The sequence below is a fragment of the Copadichromis virginalis genome, linkage group LG13 (genome assembly GCF_057382275.1).
Source record: "Copadichromis virginalis isolate Kocher_CV1m ecotype Utaka linkage group LG13, C_Virginalis_male_GT1.1, whole genome shotgun sequence".
Taxonomy (NCBI): Eukaryota; Metazoa; Chordata; class Actinopteri; order Cichliformes; family Cichlidae; genus Copadichromis; species Copadichromis virginalis.
Window position 1 is genome coordinate 9485842 of NC_140630.1, and position 18916 is coordinate 9504757.

Sequence of the window (18916 nt, forward strand, 5' to 3'; positions counted from 1 at the left end):
GAGACAGGTGAGGAGCGTGAGCTCCAAGAGCTGGTTCTGACCAAAGCTTCCCTCATTAGTGAGTTAAAAAAACGGTTGAAGATGTTCTGTTATGTCTTGCATTCTTCATGAGGAATTAGTCGCTAAACTAGCGAGGCATGTGGAAACACAGACCCAACAATGTTTATTGATAATGTTAAAGAAGAGAAAACCAGCTGGATGAACTCTGGAGTGTGCATGTTACAGTCCCATGAGAAGGACTTGGTGAGAAGTTTTAATAAAGGAATTTAACAAAGTTTCAGCAACAAGAAATGAATGCAGAGACAATGGTCAGAACATGGACTTTAGGTGAGTGTACCAGAGAGTGAGAGAAGATTTGGCGTTAAATAGTGACAGTGTGAAGTGAAAACATGTGTGGCCTGGGCCCTTCAGTGGCCATGTCCACTCCAGGATCAAGGTCAGAGCTCACACACACAGATGTGCGGGAGGGAAAGATAGATTGATTAGTTGGAGAAAAAAGGGGGGCAATAATAATGTAGAGATGTGCTGCCTCAGATTCAGCCAAATTATAGCATTTTATTTAAAAAGGTGGAACATTCATGTAATCTCAGCCTACTATATGTTAATTTCACTTACAGACAACAAAACTAAATACAGAGACACTGCCTTAAAGGCATCAGAAAGAATGAAGTTCAGATTCTGAGGAGAGAAGAAACTAGATTTGGCTGTTTATCTAGGCCAGTGCTTCCCAAACTTTTTCCAGCCACGTACCCCTTGAGACATGTCACCCTCAGCCGCATACCCCCTACTACGAACGACTCTTAATTAGTGTCTATAAATACATTGCAATATCGCATGCATAAAGATAAATACTGCACAGTCGATTATTTCTCACCACCAAATGAATTTATCAATATTTTTTAGTAATGACAGAGTTTTAATAACAAACTTTACTACTTAATACTAGCAGTGTATCAAAGGATTTATTAGAATTCACTTTTTTGTCGAGAGCATAAAGGCCATGAACTTTCATTAAACAGAACTTTATTTAATGTGATGGATGTGCTTGAGCAGAGGCACACAGCTCTTCAATGTTTGGCTCAATTTGGGAAAGGCTGAGTCTTAAATCGTTTTCCACACAAAGTCTTGCTCTGTATTTTGTTTTCATGTTTGTTAAAGCAGAAAATCCCTTTTCGCATAAGTATGTGGTGGCGAAAGGCATCAGAGTCTTGACAGCGCGTTTAGCCAGCGCGGGCTGTTCAGTGCGCAGCCCTATCCAGAAATCCGCCAGGTTCTTTTGAGCGTGTTCAACTTTTAGAGATCCATCTGTGGCGATTTCAATTAGGCTCTCCTGGTCAGACGGTGATAACGAAGTAGGCACGGCGGTGAACGGGTGACGTATCCAATCATTTGAGCCGTCCGTCTCTGGGAAGTATCGGCGTAACTGCACCGCCAGCTCCTCAAGGTGCACGTTACATTCGCGCTTTACACTTTTAGATAGTGTGAGATCATTAGAGCACAGAAAATCATGCAGCACAGGAAAGACTTCAGTGTTGTTTGTATCCAAGCAGTTCTTCCAAAGGTTTAACTTCTTTATCATGGCCTCAACTTTATCTTGAACATTGAATATAGTTGCAGAAACGCCTTGTAATCCGAGATTGAGCTCGTTCAGACGAGAAAATATATCACACAGATAAGCCAGGCAGGTAAGGTACTCTTCATCATGCAAATGTTCAGACAGCTCAAAGGGATGGTTACTGAAGAAAACTTTAAGTTCATCCCTCAACTCAAAGAAACGGGTCAGCACTTTCCCTCTAGATAGCCAGCGAACCTCTGTGTGGAGTAATAATGTTTCATGCTCGCTGCCCATCTCATTGCACAACGCAGCAAATAAGCGGGAGTTCAGCGGCCTGGCTTTCACAAAGTTAACCATTTTTACACTCGTGTCCAAAACATGTTTCAAACGGACAGGTATTCCCTTTGCAGCAAGAGCCTCTCGGTGGATGCTGCAGTGTACCCAGGAGGCATCTGGCGCGACTGCTTGCACACGCGAAACCACACCTCCGTGTCTCCCAGTCATGGCCCGTGCGCCATCAGTACAGATGCCAACACATCTGTCCCACACGAGTCCATGTGTGTTCATGAATGTGTCCAGCTTTTGAAAAATATCTGCGGCAGTTGTCCTTTGTTCCAGCGGTTTACAGAACAGCATGTCCTCCTTGATGGTTCCTTCATGAATGTAGCGCACATATACGAGAAGATGCGCCAGGCCAGCCACATCCGTGGACTCATCTAGCTGTATTGCATAACATTCACTGTGGCGTATGCGCAGAAGTAGCTGCTGTAAAACATTTTCTGACATTGCATTGATGCGCCGTAAGACAGTATTGTTTGATGATGGAATGGACTGTATCGTCTTTTTTGCCTTTTCCCCCAACATTGTCCCTACCATATCTAAAGCAGCAGGGAGAATGAGGTCCTCCACAATAGTGTGGGGTTTGTTGTTTTTAGCCACTCTGTAACTGACCATGTAAGATGCTTGTAGTCTGTTTTTATTCATAAGATCTGGCACCTGAATGCAGGTTTTACTTGTTGAAAGTGATTTTAGCTGTCGCTCAAAATATTCCCTTGGTTTATTTTTCAAATGGGGATGATTTGTCTCTAAATGTCTGCGCAAAAGTGAAGGTTTCATTGAGTTCTGAGACAATACTTTTGCACAAATAACACACTGTGGCCGGGGAAATCCACCAATATTTATACACGTAAACCCCAGCGAAATATAATTGTCATCATATTTGCGCTTCTTTGATGAGGTTGTGTTACAGTCCGTGCTGTCATGCTTTCTCCCACTTTGACGCTCCGCATCAGACACTTCATCACTTTCCACATGGCTGGCTCCAGCTATGCTAGCCACTTGGCTAGTAACCACAGATACATCCCTGCTAGCACTGCTAGCATCCAAATCTGACGGTCACTGGAAAATGCATCTTCAGATATGAGCTTATTGGTTGTTGTGGCCGGTGTCTCTGTGGTAGGGCCTTTTTTTCTTGTTAACCACTTGTCCATTTTCGCGCTGCACTGAATGCTTGGAGGCAACTTCAACTGTTAGGTGTCAGTCATTTGGGCAAATCAAGCCCATGTATTTTGTCAGAGCTATTTTTTTGCTGAACACCAGAGGGTGGTATATAGTCATGTATTTGACAGGCAAAAAAAACTGCATTAGCGCAAATTTCGGCTTTTAAAACTTTTGATCCCCACTCCAACCCCAACCCACGCGTACCCCCTACAGCCACTTGCGTACCCCCGAGGGTACGCGTACGGTAGTTTGGGAACTACTGATCTAGGCTTCACTAATGGAGACCCTTTGCTTAAAATGTTGCTATCCTTGTGTTCTTGTAAATAAGCTTGTTTAACTTCTAGTTTGGAGTTGGTCTTATGAGTCTGGACTCTTGGCCTATGGCCTATATTAATTAACTGTAGCATGAATAGGTTTTTCTTTGTTTGTTTGTTTTTAAACAACTAAAATAACAAAAGAAACACTTTACAAAAATATCTTTTTTTCTCTAGCCCTTCATTGTTTCAAAAAAAGCCAATGAAAAAGAATACAATCAACACAGTTTATTATAATAATTAGTTTTTTACTTATTGGAAATAACCTAATAAGGACCTATTTAGACTAAAAAAAACCCCTCATAACTGTATAAACATGTAAGCTAGAAAAGGTGTAGTCACATACACATCCATGCAATAAATACTGAAGTAACAGGCTTTAATTTACAGTGGAATGTTTAAGAAACACATGCAAGAAGAAAGACATTGCCACTGTAAAGAAAAGTGCATGTATACACACACAAGCATGCACGCACGCACACAAATCTGGTTGAAAAGTTCATGCTCTGGTATTTCCCTGACATTTAATTTCAATCTGTTCCACGTGTGTGAAACACCTGCGGTTAGGTGCTCACACACATACACACGTGGGCTTAATGCGACTACTTTAAGCCTTTCAATCAAGCCATTATTTGCAGAGGTAAGTGGGCAAAATTTGGCCTGGAAGGCATCTACTAATTATTCTATGTGTGTGTGTCTGCATGCAAGGAAGAGTTCATGTGTGATGAGTCTACATAGACCTTAAGTGATGTCCCCCCCCCCCCCTCCTCCTCTTTCTCCTTTTCCCACAGGCCTGACATTTCTACAACACAAATGCCAGTTGACCTCCCGTATGCAGGGCAACGCGGTTGGAGAGAGTAAGGGAAAATATTTAAAGGGAAAAGATCAACACAGAGATATGTCAAGAGAAAAATTAAGTCGTAAATTTGCCAATGGCTTTTCTAAAATGAAAACTTTCAACAACTGGTTTAAAATTAAAATTTCTATATAGAAACAGTTATAGAAATAGTTTAATATAGAAACCGCTATAGAAATAGTTTAATATAGAAACAGCTATAGAAATAGTTTAATATAGAAACAAACCACTATGTCAGAAGTCCTTGATGTTGAATTCTGGACCACCTGAAGATTTGCTGAGAGAGAGACATGGATGTGTTAGGCACAATAGCCAATGTGTATTTTTTATAAAAACACCTCATAACATGTTAGGATGTAAGTTTAAAAAAAAGTATATATATCCTTTAATCTCGGGCAATTGCACTGGCAGAGTGCAATAACAGTTTGTCCATCTGTATTAGGAATCCAATCATCTTGCACCCTGCCGTTGTGCACTGGATTGTCTCAGGGGCATCTTAGCACAGCCTGCACCTGGAGTCTTGCCTGATATACATAATTTTACTTCACAAAAATAACATTTTAATTTTGCATGTGTAATTCAGACGTACATGATCCTGGAAGGATCCATGTCAGTGTTTTAGGTTTGCCTTTCCTTTTATTAAGTAAAACTTGATTTTCTATAAAATTATATATTCATGCATTTTGATGAAAAATCTCCACTTGCCATTTCTTGGCAAGGAATTACATAGCTTCACAAATTCAGTCCCATGTCACATGTTTAGGAAAAGTTGGTCTGATAAGATTAATTTCTTAATCTTTAAACAACAGCAACAAAAATGTCAGCATCTTGTCCTTGTAAATTAGTGACTTTGATTTCAAACAGGTTATAATTTTTCTTTAAAACTTTAAAATCTGAGTATTGAATAATTTTTGCTAAATGTTCAAATATATTCCACATTTCTATTTGCCCACCAATAAAATATACCATAAGAATACATTTAAATTACATTGTGAGCAAAGTCTCTATGGCTGTTTGACAATACATTTCTATTAGGAAATCTGCACACAAGCCTAGCTGCTATTGTTATTCCAGTGCTGACTAAGCTGTCATCCTCTGAGACAGAAGCAGATGTAAGAGAATAAATAAGTATATAAAGGGAATGAGTGTATGTGGAGATAAAATGACTGTCTAGACATTCAAAAATAAATTGACATATCGAAATATAAAGTGTCTCTATAGGCCAGGCACTTCTTCACTTTCAGCCCTCTTGAGAAAATGTTGTACAAGAGTGGCATGATCCCAGGAAAACATTTAGACAAAGATGCTTACAAAAATAAACTCATATAAAAAGGTACTTTCCATCAGCACCTTTATATTAGAAGGACTTAACACAAAGAGGCCTCACTGAATACACGGTAAGGATAAAACTGATGTCAAGTATCTTCTGTAATTTTAGATAGAACAACATATTCTCAGAATATTTTAGACATGTTTTATTTTTATTTATTTCAAACATGTAAATAATATACAGATACATTTAGAAAAGAAAATAATAATAAAAACAATACATTTCAATATAGCTATCGTTCTGATTAATTTACATGTTGAAAGGGAGTGGGAAGAAGTAAACACTTATTTAATCCCACGCCATAAATTATCAGTTAATATTTAGTCAGCTTCCTTACTGATATAATTTGCAATAAAAAAAAGTGAACAGATTTCTGATATTCTATATACTATAATATCACATCATGATTTTTTTTTTTTTTTAAATAGAGACATTCACTTAATTTCAATATTTTCCTTTTCTTTATAGTTCGAGGAGATCATATTTTTATAACTCTTTTTGAACAGTTTTATGTTTGGACATTGCTTTAATTCCATATTCAGACTGTTCCACAGTTTCACTCCATGAACAGAAACACAAAAGCTTTTTCTTCTAGTACGTACCTTCCAAACTTTAACTGAAGCAGGGCAGAGGTGTTTCAACTTAAAGCAAGGACACCAAACACAAGTTACCAGTTAGACTGTTGAAACCTTATAATAGAATGCATTTTAAGATACTCTAAAATTAATCACTGGGGAAAAGAAAGAAAATTAAATCTCACCATCGTCTGTTTTAAAGTCTCCTTTTTTTGGATTTACTGAACAGTCTATTATTTTTTTAAACTTTTTTTTTTTTACTTTAAATGGTCCGCCCAACTGTGTTAAAGTAACTTCCAAGAAAAAAAGAATCTTATTTATTTGGATTTACATAACAAATTTGTGTTTTTTTTTTTTTTTTTTTTTACTTACGTGAGTCATTTGTGTTATTTCAAAGCAATAAGGTGCATATTATGTAAAAGTCACGAACACTCTGACTGACTCAATAACCCCAAAGTTCTAAAACTCCTCTTTCATTAACATCAGCACAGAAATTGTGCACCTGGAGCTTCGTGGGATGAGCTTCCATGGCTGAGCAGCTGCTGTAGGTGTAATGTGTAAATGTCCCAGTACTGTTGTCCATATGGTGTATTTACAAACTGCATGTTCAGACTAATAAGTTATTATTTCACTGGACACACGTGCACACACTTGCCTTTTATATCTTAGTGAGGACATCTAATTGACATAATGCTTTCCATGCCTAATCCTAACCTTTAGCCTAAACCTAACCATAGCCTAACTGTAACCCTGACACTAAAACCACATTTTGAGTCTCAAAATGCCTTCAAAATATTTGGTCCTCACAAATATATATAAACATGTACACACACACACACGCGCACACACACACATCTTTTAGTATATCTCTTTTGTGACAAAAGTCAGAGTCACAGGTCATACCTGTTAGGGAATTATTCAGTCTAATCCATTCCAGTAGTGTTCACTATTGCAAACCCAAGCAGATTAATCACTGTCCCATGGATAACTTGCTATTTTATTAGCCCGTTAAAGTAAATACCTGCAATGCTTCAAGATGTGCACTTTTAATCTATATCTTAAAGGTATAGTACAGCATACAACAAACTATCTTTAAAGTACTTGATTGTTTTGTAAAGCAACTTGTTGTTCAGAACACAGGCTTTGAATGAGCACTGACTGACAGAGAGCTAAAAGAAAGGATTTTCTTTAAAACAGAAAATCAAGGCTTGCCCTTTTGTCTCTCACTAAGTCGTTGCATATAGTTTGACAGCCAACTTTGACTTTCTGACAGTTTTAGGTTTTATTCAGCATTCAGGATCAACCATGCACACACACATACACATGCATAAATTCGCATTAAGTTCCCAGCATGTTAACCTTCAAGCAGTGGGCTGCCCAGACAAGAACCTGTCTAGAAATCAAATGTGACAGGCTAATGAGATTTCAGACAGACACAGCAGAGGGCAAATAATGAACAGCCAAGGCAAACACCTTTACATAAGTAACGGCATGAAACATGCTGCAACACGGTGTATTTTGCTGACTTATACGCAACCTTCAAACAACAAAAATAAAAAAGAATTTACCTAGTCTCTTGTCTCTTACCTAGTCTCTTGTCTCTTACCTAGTCTCTTGCACTTTAAATAACTACACCAGGGTTCACCTAGTCTCAGGGTGGGTCCATTGTTGTGTGGGAGTGGTTTGCCCCCTTGCCTTGTAGAGTGGGCCGACCCACGTTAGGATATCCAGTCTGCACCTGCAGGGCTCGTGGGTGCCCGTAGGCCAACTGGGTGGGATGGGGAAGCAAACATTGCTGGGTGCACCTTGTCTCAGACCCAGACCAGTTTGTCTTGTCCTTTTACTGTTACATTGTGTAACTTTCTCTATATTTACATTCTGTTTATTTCTCTAAAAGCCCTGCAGTTTTTTCTTTTTACTCAGTTTCAAATCAGACCCCCTACTTTACCCGGAAGGCGTTTTTCCTAAGTGAGTGCTTTAGGCAAGTGTAACATGCCGTTTGGCTGCTTTTAGTTCAAATAAACCTAGAAGACATTCAGATCAAGAAAATAACAATTTACAGCAAATGGTTACACAGATTTATGAGGGAGCTCTCACAAAATGCCAATCACGGTCACACTATGAAAATCAATTTTGTCACGTGCAAGATTCGGCAAAATGTTTTTAACTAGGATAGACTGGGACTGAGCTGCAGCAGCAAACAGTGCCAGCATGGATGTATCAGGATAGTGACAGTAACAAGGTTGCATGTAATATAGTAACTGGATGTTAGGTAGTAAACACAAGTTAAGGTAGTGATTTGGAAAGGTAAGTGAAATGTGTGATGTCAATATTTGCAATGACTAATTAGTATTAAAAGGGTTGTAATATTAAGCCTGCATTCTTACTAACAACAGTGGAAAAGCCTTTTGTTGTCTATATGAACCTTTAGATCTCTCACTCTGTGACCTCAAAACACTTTTCTGATGGGTTTATGGCCACAGAAGCCCATTTACTGAATATAAAATGATAGCCATTTTTAAAATTATGGTACCGCTGCACCATTGAGAGCATCCTGACCAACTGTATAACAGTCTGGTGTGGGAGCTGCTCTAGCGTTGCAGAGGGTTTTGAAAACCGCACAGCGCATCGCTGGAGCACCACTTCCTGCCATACAAGACATCTGGAGGAAGAGGTGTCTGAAAAGGGCTGGGAAAATCATCAAAGACCCCAGTCACCCAGCACACGGGCTCTCCTGCCCTCTGGGAGCATCCGGACTAAGACCACCAGGTACTGGAACAGCTTCTTCCTTACAGCTGTATAGATCCACATTCTGTAATATATCTATATTATTGCAAAAGCACTTTCTGGATGGATGCAAACTGCATTTTGTTGCCTTGTACTTGTGACATGTGCAATGACAATAAAGTTTAATTCCATTTAGAAGGACTGTTAATCAAACATTACTGTGTGATTTAGCCTATAAGCATACAGTATCCCTTTGTTTCTCAGTTAGATCCTCATGTCCGGTTTCACATCAATGGTAATGGCAGATTGAAGCTTAATAGTGGGATGTCACTAACCAGAGGGGGATGTCACGATTCAATTCAATGAAATCTGGTTGAATTTTATTTATAAACTACCAAGCAACAGTCATCTCAAGGCTATACCAGTATTTTACTTCATTGCAAAAGTCACAAGCCAACCTTCAGCTCTTTGTGCTTTGCTTCCAAGAAGCAAAAGTGAATTGTGTTGGTCAAACCTCATTAGAAATATACTAATATACAAATTTCCCATTTATATGTGCAAATTATTTGCAAATTTTCCTCTTTTCCAAGCTATATATAAACAAATGAGTGGTGACTCAAGATTTTTGCAGAGTACTGTATATAAAGTCTATAACTACTATAAATTACACAGCAGGGGACATAATTTGTCAGATAATTAAAAAAGACCAGTGCAAATGTGAATTTAGAACATTTTTATACTCTAAAGGACAGATGTTCTATCTGTACTGCATAAAATTTATATAAGGTAGTCTCAATAACAGTCTATCCACTGGTAGATTTTTATTTTAATCCAAATTAATTATTTAGTTATTAAAATCCACAGTATTGGTACTATTGGACCTTAGTGTGGCGTTTGACACCGTTGATCATGACATATTACTGGAACGTCTCGAGAGCTGTGTCGGACTCTCTGGTACGGCACTCGACTGGTTCAAATCCTACCTTAACAACAGGAATTTCTATGTGTCAATAAGCCAATTCTCATCACAAAATATAGAAATCACATGTGGGGTCCCCAAAGGCTCCATCCTAGGGCCCCTCTTATTTAGCATTTATATATATATGGATGTTCAAGTGTACAAGAGACACACAGATTCTATTTACTTATTGAATATGTAGCTAATAATAGAAACTGCATAATAAATATGTTTGATACTAAAGCTTTTAAATACAGACAGGATGTAACACAAACACACATGCTCACAAACACACACTGTAGAAAGGCAGTGCACTCACAGGGTCTCTGAAACAGGGTATCCCAAACTTTATTTTACTGGTTTTATCAGAATTACCATGTACCATGGAGAGCAGTCACAGTTAGTGGCAACACACATACAACAACTTTCCTCCTATCATTTGGTCTTGACCAGAAATTAATTTAAAAAAGAAAAGAAAATTAATACACGCACACACAGAGAAACAGCGGCAAAAAGAAAACAAATCTTAAAAATTATTACAAACATGATTATTAAAGTTACTGTTCCGTTAAGAAAAGAAAAACCCCCCACATCAAATCAAAGTGACAAACATAAAAAACCCTGAAACACCCCGAAAGTGCAAAGAGGACAGAGAAAGAAAGAGAAGATGAATGAAAGGAAGGAGTGAAGAAATAAAAACCAGAATTTGTTGGCACAAAGGAAGAATTTAGGAAAGAAAAACAAAAAGAGAATTATTCAGCAACCAAGATAAATGATCGACAGCTCGGAAAACAGATGGTTTAAATACAAACAAATTATCCGTTGAGAGACTAAATCAGATGCACAGGCAGATATTCATAACTATACTTGGATGTTGGTGAATAGAAGCAGTTCTAGAGATAATGATTTAGGGGGCATAAAAAGCAACCATAAGTGAGACACGAGTCAAAAAGACAAACTAAAAACATAACGCTGTCTGAATCAAACGACAACAATCACTGACAAAAGGCAATCTCAAAAGCCTCCAACGCCAAAATAAAAGTAAATGGAAGCAGATGGAAGGAAAAAAATTAACCAACCAAGAATGAAGAAAGAGGATGCATGGGAGGGCAGAGTGAGGCAGCGATAGAGAAATAAGCTCTAAGCAAACTACAACTTCTCCAAAAAGGCAATATATGTCATTCTTGAGTGTAGCGAGTGTTGTTGTTTCCTTTAAATAAATATGTAGAATTAATTCTCTATGGTTAGTGTGATGGTCGTATAGTCCACCTCACTTATAACACTGTACAGTATATACACATTATTATTATTATTATTATTTCTTTAATGACAAAATAACCTTTAGATATACATAAAGTATTCCTCATCCTCTGTCGGAGAATACAGCCACAGTATTAGAAGTAGCAAGCAGTGTCTCTTTTTTTTGTACAAATAACCCATGCAGCTCCCATATAGATTACTTATTTAAGATACATAACTTCTTTAAGATCTCATCTCTCATTCAATAACAGCAGATATTGCCTTTTTTAACAAAAAAACTTGATGAATTCATTAGTAATGTGCAAGTTACTCCAAAAAAAAAAAAAAAGTCATCGCATCTTTGTTTAAATTAAAAACAAAATGTTGTTAAGCTCTACATACATTACAAAATGTAACTGAACAGAAAAAAAGGAAAACCTGAATCTGTACAACATTCAAACCTTTTTTAGTCAACACTAAGGAAATGGGATACAATTCTCTATAACTATATACAGACATGTTATCATTCATGCACAGTGTCAACAAGTAGCACATTGACATTCCAAAATATGGAAAACATGGCATAGGGAGACAGAGGGTAGAACGGGAGCTGGGAAGAAGATACGGAACAAAAGGAGAACTGCCTGTTTTGGTTACTTTGGCAGCAGTGAGATTGAGAAAGCAAGATAGAGAAAGAGGGTGGAGAGACACAGGGACAGATAAAGACACCATAACAATACACATGCTGGGCAGGAGAAGTCCACATCAGTCTCTCTGACCCAGAAATCAACATATGGCTGTAACTTCATTTTTTAATTATTATTATTATTATTTTCATCTTCTTTCGTGTCATCTTCTTTTTCTTTCTTCTTCTCTACATCACCATCCTTTTTTCTACATGTTAAATGTTGCATTTTAAGGTAGAGAATAGCTCTGGTAGCCTTTGTTTCCAGCGGTACATTTTTTTCTCTGTAGCAAATATTGCTCCGCTTGTACCAGTAGGGGCGTTTGTCCTTCCTTTTGCTCATTTTGTCTGTCCGATGTTGCTGTTATTTATTCCTCGGTCTGTCAGACAGACAGTCAGTTAAAAAGTGAATATGGCAACACAAACATATCGTCAACCCTTACATTAGAATCAACATTGTTAATGGTTTACAACTGATTCAACACCACTGTATTTTTACATCAGGTACATCATTATTATTGTGTAAATCAGAGACAGAAAACACAATCTCTGTTTTTTACATCAGAAGCAACTCTGTAAATGAACCAACGTAGTAGCCGTTTCACATAAGCGACAAGAACCAGTGCAATGCTTGTCCGTCATTTAAAAACCTGCCCAATTCTGTTTCAAACCCCACCACAGAAGAACAAAAGTTAAAACAAATGCAATCTACAGCTCATTTTTCTACTCCTTACTAGCTGTTAGTGTTAATATATACAGTGATGACCTGGCTAACTTTTGACCCTTTAAAATGCAGAATTTCAAACCAAAGCACGAAGCTGGACTAAAGCGTTATTGTGACTTGAGCTGGAACAAATTGCTTTACAGTCTTTGCAGGAAAGTTGCTAGTTGCAGATAGAAAAAAAAAGTTAACTTCAACCAGAAAGTTAATATTTGATGATGTACAGCCAAGAAAAGTCTTTAGCTAAACAACAGCTAACAATGTTTAGTTTCCAGCCTTGTTTCAAACTCTGAACAGCTGTCATTAATCTGCCAATAAGGTTCATGTCAGACTAGCTCTTAAGCCAAAGTGAATACACCCAGAGAGACGGTGCAGCAACGCCAGTGCAGCAAAGCCAGTGCAGCAAAAGAGCTAAATTCCCATAAAAGAAAACTTTTAGCATTTAAAAAAAAAATACAAGCCATAAATTTAATGCACGAAACTGCATTTTTGCAAGCATTTGATTCCTGCTCACGCTAGAGTTCACCTCAAAATATTAGGCAGCTGGCACATTTTAAGTAATTCCAACATGATTTAGCAATATCAAAGACAATACCTTACTGAAGGTACTCAAAAAGTGATGCATACAGCTTTAATATCGTTATTCCTTCTTTTTTTTTAAAAGCAAGCTAGCATAATTTAGTTTTTTTACAGTGTATAAACCCTCAGCTCGTGCCAGTGAAGAGACAAATACATACAAATTTAAATAAAAAGATTTGAGTTCTGTTAAAACAACATCAAGCCTTTTTTAATGCTTTTCAGATTACTAATCAAATATGAATTATATTTGGTGTTTTAAGAAAGATCCATTGGTTAGAAAACCCTTTACAGATTGGACTGCAAACATTAATATCTGATATAAAGTTTTCCCTTTGGCAAAACAGGGGTAAACTGCCACTCCAAGGCCTTCACTTAAGAACAGCTACTCTAATGATGAGCCACAGATTGTGCTGAGTTTGACAAATGCAAGTAATGCAATATCTCATTATACTGTAGCTATCAAACGACATATACACCAAATGTCTTTTCTTAGTAGTTTTCAAACTGTACAACAAACAAAACTGCAGCAACAAAGCCATTTTTCTGTAGCACTGTCTTCTCAAATTTTCATCCTAGTGTTGTTGTGTAATTAATAATTTTTTCAAAAGCTATATTCAGAGTATTTATATCGTTGCAATTATCTGGATTTGCCAAACTCATCCAATCTAAGCCAGCCCAGGTCTACTTTCTCAGGGGTTAAAATCTGCCTTTTACAAGAATCCTGCCAAGTTTAAAATGGATTACATCTAGTCCGGACTACTTACTTTTACAGATGACATTATAAATACAATTTATCATATACATCAAGTAAAAAACACATTAGAAGCAAAGGAATTCTGGACTTATGGACTTTTATTATGCCTACATATACTGTAAGTTACGTGTATGCTGAGATCTTTGTGAGTTTAGCTGAATGTTGCAATAGTTAACAGTCTGAAGTCTAAACTTCTCTGACAGTCGAGACAGGCTTTAAAATGTACATAATTCTGGGCCCTTGGTGTTCGAGGTTTTGGGATCGATTTGTTGTCTGTCTAATACTGAATTACAGAAAGCAGAAGATTTCCAGACATTTAGTGTTTTGGAATTTTAGTTTGTGAGTCTTACGATCTGGCAGTAAGTTTGGTCTGCACGCAGTAGACGTAGTGTTTCATATGCCCCGGTGTCCTTTTAAGCTACTAGCACACTATTAGGATGATAAATAAGTCCAAGTGGGCCTCTGTCACATCATGCACACAGACCAGGGATAATAATTTAAGATCAGTTTACATTGTTAAACTAACAAAAGTATGCTACATATATAATAGAATAACAGAGACTGTTTGTGCCCATGTCACAAAGAGAGATTATACACTTTAGGAGTTAATTAGCTTTTAACCAGGGTGGACTACCATGGTAACCTGGCTACTGAGAATTAAAACACTGGGCTATATACTCCACAGCAGGAGGAGATTTGTGGGGACAAGTGTTGTAACTGTATCCCTGTTAGCTTTCTGTTATTGCCCTGAAACCGGTGTGAGCTTGTCAAACACAGGCTGTCTGAGATTAGATGTAACCTGTGTTACATATCCACATTTACCCCGTCCTCTACGCTGACGTCCGGCCCAACAGAAAATCATTTTCAGCTATCCCTTTATCTGATGGCTTTTGTGTTAAGACTGAAAACTGGCAGATGAACTAATGTGTCAAGTTCAACAAGAATGAGTAAATCCCACAGATCACATTAAGGTTATTTGTTTGAAAGCAACTTACCTTTGAATAAAGAAATATGACAAAGCCAGATGGTAATTGCTTTCTTTAGGTTAAGGCCTTCGTCATCCAGACATATTATGAGTAAAATGTTTTTGACTAGTAGTGTTTTTTGGAATGAAAAGTTGAAGCCTTGTCTGAATGAGTACTTAGAAGCAGCAGGTTGCTTTTACAATATCTAGGAAATTCTTGATGCCTGGTGTGGTAACATAACAAAGACGTGCAGCTATTATCTCATGTAGCCCTGCGCTAGTTTGAAGCAAAGCTCTTTTAACTGAGAAGTCAATGTGTAAGGTTTACCAATATAAGCGCCTGTTAAATATTCCCCTTAACGACCAATCTATGTGAAACATTATAAATCAAGGGTCAGGGTTAGGGATTAGTGGTTATTACAAAGCCCTTGAAGATTTTGATTGGTCCAGCGACCAGCCAGGTTGGCGATGCACAGAGATAATGACTGAAGCTGTTAAGTAAACCAAGTGGCAGAAAATGAAGGAAAAGAAGGCCTATAATGGGTGCTAGCTAGAATTTTCAGGCTATTTAAAAGTTATGATTCAGAAATGATGGCGGCAATCCCACAGGTGGAACACCAGGTGGTTCCATAGTAAAATCAAAAATACCTAGATATTTATGCAGTGATAATAGTTTCTAACAGTTTTCGACGGTAGAGTGGCCATTTCGTCTTCTCAGACATGACCTTATTAAAGGTAAAAGCACACTAACCACTTCTTGGTTCAAATTAGTCCTTAATTCATTTACATTTACAGTATAAAGCAACAGAAAGAGGGTCCGATCAGGAGCGCATGGCGTAACCGAGACATTCAGAAGGAAAACCGTGAAGCTGTAATGTACGATCAGCTCTTTATATTTACAATTCGAACCTCAGTGACGCTTAAAACATTTCATCTCACTGAATTTGCTCTCCTGCGAAAGTCATACTCGGCATTTCTACAGGCTGGGAGAGCGAGAGTCAAAAAGACCTCGAACACGAAAGCATATCTCGCCTCACGCAGTGAGAGCAAGACGAGAGGCGTTTTTTTTCACAGTACTTGACCATCTTCCCACAACACACAAGCAGGGACACCCACTGTTACACACCAGCACACACACAGTTAGTTGTCATGAAACAATTGTGGCAATGTATCCGGTTTCTTCTGATTATGTTTTCAGTATTGTCTGGTCATGCATGCACATACTGATAAAGTTATTCTTTCTTTGTCTGTCTCACTCCTGCCTGTTACAGTGTTTGGATACGATGCACTACACTGAAAGAGGGCTCCTGCTGAAACCACTCGTTCTCAATAGGAGCTTTTATGGTGCGTACCTCTGTTTTAACCTCAGTCCAAGTGTTTAAATTCATTGTAATTCTGTAAGGTCGAGCCAGTTGGGACACGTTTAATAAGATGACTTGATTGGTTTGCACTTTTAGAGTGAGACGCGAATATATATCTTTGATTTTTTTCCTTTTCTCATTAAGCTTCCACCGTTCTGGATAATTTCGCTTCCTATTAATCTCATGTTTTTTGTTATCCTTCCATGCATCTGTACCTCTTTCCATTCTGTCTTTATCTGTTTAAATGTGCACTCCTTCATCTGTACATCCATCCATTCATCTATCATTAAATCTATTGCTGAAGGGGGGACTTATAGAACAACGAGACAGCCTTAATTCCTAAATCCAAATTCATCCATTCATCCACCTCCCCCTTGTTTTTTCCTCCATGTTTTCTTGCTTTGTCCCACCCTTCTCTTCAACATCTCCTATCATCTTAGAAGCCCTGGATGTGGCAGTAGGCTTCCAGTGAGGAGAAGAGGATGTAGAGGAGCCACAGGCTAACGAACAGCATGGTGGTAAGGGCCTTCGCAGTCCGGGGCCCACCCAGCTCTCCACCAATGTCTGGTCGCCGTCGGTACATCAGCATGGCGACACAGATAAAGGCAAAGATGGTGAAGAGTGTGACCGAGAAAGCCAGCGTGCCAGGATCTACCCTGAACTCCTCACCCCTGCTGTTGTGGTAGATGGCAGCAATGGACCACGCCACCTGTTGAACAGCAGCAAAACTGAATTTAATAACATGAGACGCGGTGAGCATGTACAACAAAGGAAACAAAAGCAAATATAGACTTTGCCAAAGGAGACAGATGGGTGTGACAGACCATACCACTTGTCAGTCACACACTCATTCATGCAGAATTAAAGAATAGGACTCATGCAGTAACCTATCATTTATACCAAGCACAACATAATAATTTATACTACAGCAAAATGACAAGCACTACTGCATTTTCTCTAAATAGCTATCAATCAATACATCTTTAATCAAATGTGCTGGACTTACCCCAATGCCCAGAAACACATTGACAGCATTGGAGCCTGTCACATTACCAATGGATGCATCTGCATACTGATCCTGGATAGCTGCTACCTTACTGGCAAATGTGTCTGGATGAAGAGAGAGAGAGAGAGAAAAAACAGAGTTGTCATTGGCCATAAAGTAACTGGTGATCGTTGTTACAATCTCTCATGTTCAAGTTAATGAGAAAGAAAAAAAAAAGATCAGATACAGCTGATCGCAAGATAAAAAACACTCTTAATTCTGATGATGACTTATTAAAAACTTTGACTTTCCTATTCTTCTTCCGTCACCAAGAAATGAATGCAACCGTTTTTGTGGAGTGAAAGTGTAAAGCAATAAATAAAACAAAATGTTCCATTCAGTGTAAATTAAGTGTTACTGACTAAATGTCTAACACTGCAAACAGACTGACACGCCTAATCACAAAATCCCCCAACTGTGCCTGTTGCCTGTAACAGTTGCCTTTGTTATCATAGAGTATTTGAACTTTTTTTTTTTTTTATGTTATTTCCACTTTCAACCAGAATAACAACAATGGATATCTATGCCAAAGGTACAAGGAGGGGAGGCAAAAGATAGATGAGGAGAGGAAAGAGGAGATATAAGTTGGATTACACTTTTATCGTCATGGACAAGGTAAGATTTCTGCACAAAAAGATGGATGACTTTGTAGCTCTTCTAAGGAATCGGTTTGACTTCCATCAGTGTATGGTTCTGCGTTTCACAGCAACACAGAATTAATCAAGATCCCATTGCTCCCACTGACAAACAGGAATAATCTAAGAGTGGTAAGAAAAGAAGGTTTAAAATACAAACGATGAAACACTGGTCACACTGCAGTGAAGATATTGGTCTGTTAGAATCAATGTTTCTCCAACAAACAGCCATGCTGCTGCTGGAAAACCCAGTAAGACTGTTACTGGAAGATTTGAATTATGCATCGTGCATTCTACGACTTTCACATGACTGAGCAGCTGTAATGGGATAATTTCCCGCTGTGAATAATGAAAATTATTCAGGATCTGGTAAATTTGCAGTGATTTCTGTGTTACACAAGACTGCATGGACAGATAAGGACACTTTTCATGCATGCATAATGTATATAGCTATTAATACAGACCACATACAGAGCACTATATAAATCTTGTTTTCTATTTTTAGACAGGCAACCTTAAATTAGGAGCCACAATCTTTAATCCAATTGCAGTGTTTCTTCTACAGCAGCCAGCATATGCACGATTTGCTCCGAGATCAAGAATTTACAAAGTTGAATTGCAGTTAGGGGGAACAAACAGATTTTGGCCTGGTGACTAAGAAGCAATGTGCTGCGTAGTCCTAAAAATTTCCCCTGCCTAATGTTTGCCAAACTACAGCAGCTCCAAAGTCATGCTCTTCCTTCCTGCACTGAAAGGAGCAACGGTGACTCTGCCAGATCTCAACAATAGGCTGTTTGGTGAGCAAATAGCCAAATGGTCAGTTAGCACTCTTTTCTGGCTAGCTTCTCTTTGTTAGTGATTCATGTCATCTTGCCTTTCTCTGCCAGATACAACAAGAAGAGACAAAAACTGTGATTACGGAAGAAAGAAAAAGATGAAAAGAGAAGGAAGGGATTACTTGAAGCAGCAGCCAACCTGGCTTTGGAAAAGAGGATGATGGGAGGATCAAGAAGTAGATACAGGGTGGTGATAGATATGACAATTGGCCTGTGAAAGAGACTAACACCTGTCTGCTGGGCTTATGGATGTGTGTCAACGCTCTGTGTGTTCCTGTTTTT

At 38.3% G+C, this 18916-nt stretch overlaps 2 protein-coding genes across 4 annotated transcripts in view; both read right to left on the bottom strand.

The window, feature by feature from the left end:
* Window positions 1-1027: 1027 nt before the first annotated feature.
* LOC146695218 (zinc finger BED domain-containing protein 5-like) lies at window positions 1028-2419 on the bottom strand. Its single transcript, XM_085478535.1, has one exon. It carries the CDS (start codon window positions 2417-2419, stop codon window positions 1028-1030), a length of 1392 nt encoding a protein of 463 aa, XP_085334661.1.
* A 7721-nt stretch (window positions 2420-10140) lies between these two features.
* Window positions 10141-18916, bottom strand: part of slc8a1b (solute carrier family 8 member 1b) — a 151393-nt gene continuing 142617 nt past the window's right edge. For all 3 annotated transcript variants that reach the window (XM_085477173.1, XM_085477174.1, XM_085477172.1), the window contains exons 10-11: window positions 17125-17228; window positions 10141-16827 (exon numbers count right to left, since the gene is read on the bottom strand). In XM_085477173.1, coding sequence (XP_085333299.1) covers window positions 16555-16827; window positions 17125-17228 — 377 coding nt within the window. In that variant the 3' untranslated portion in view covers window positions 10141-16554. The remainder of the gene's footprint in view (window positions 16828-17124; window positions 17229-18916) is intronic.

Bases quoted from the DNA above. Each gene is read 5' to 3' on its own strand.
- LOC146695218 (XM_085478535.1), bottom strand. From the start codon at position 2,419: ATGTTGGGGGAAAAGGCAAAAAAGACGATACAGTCCATTCCATCATCA.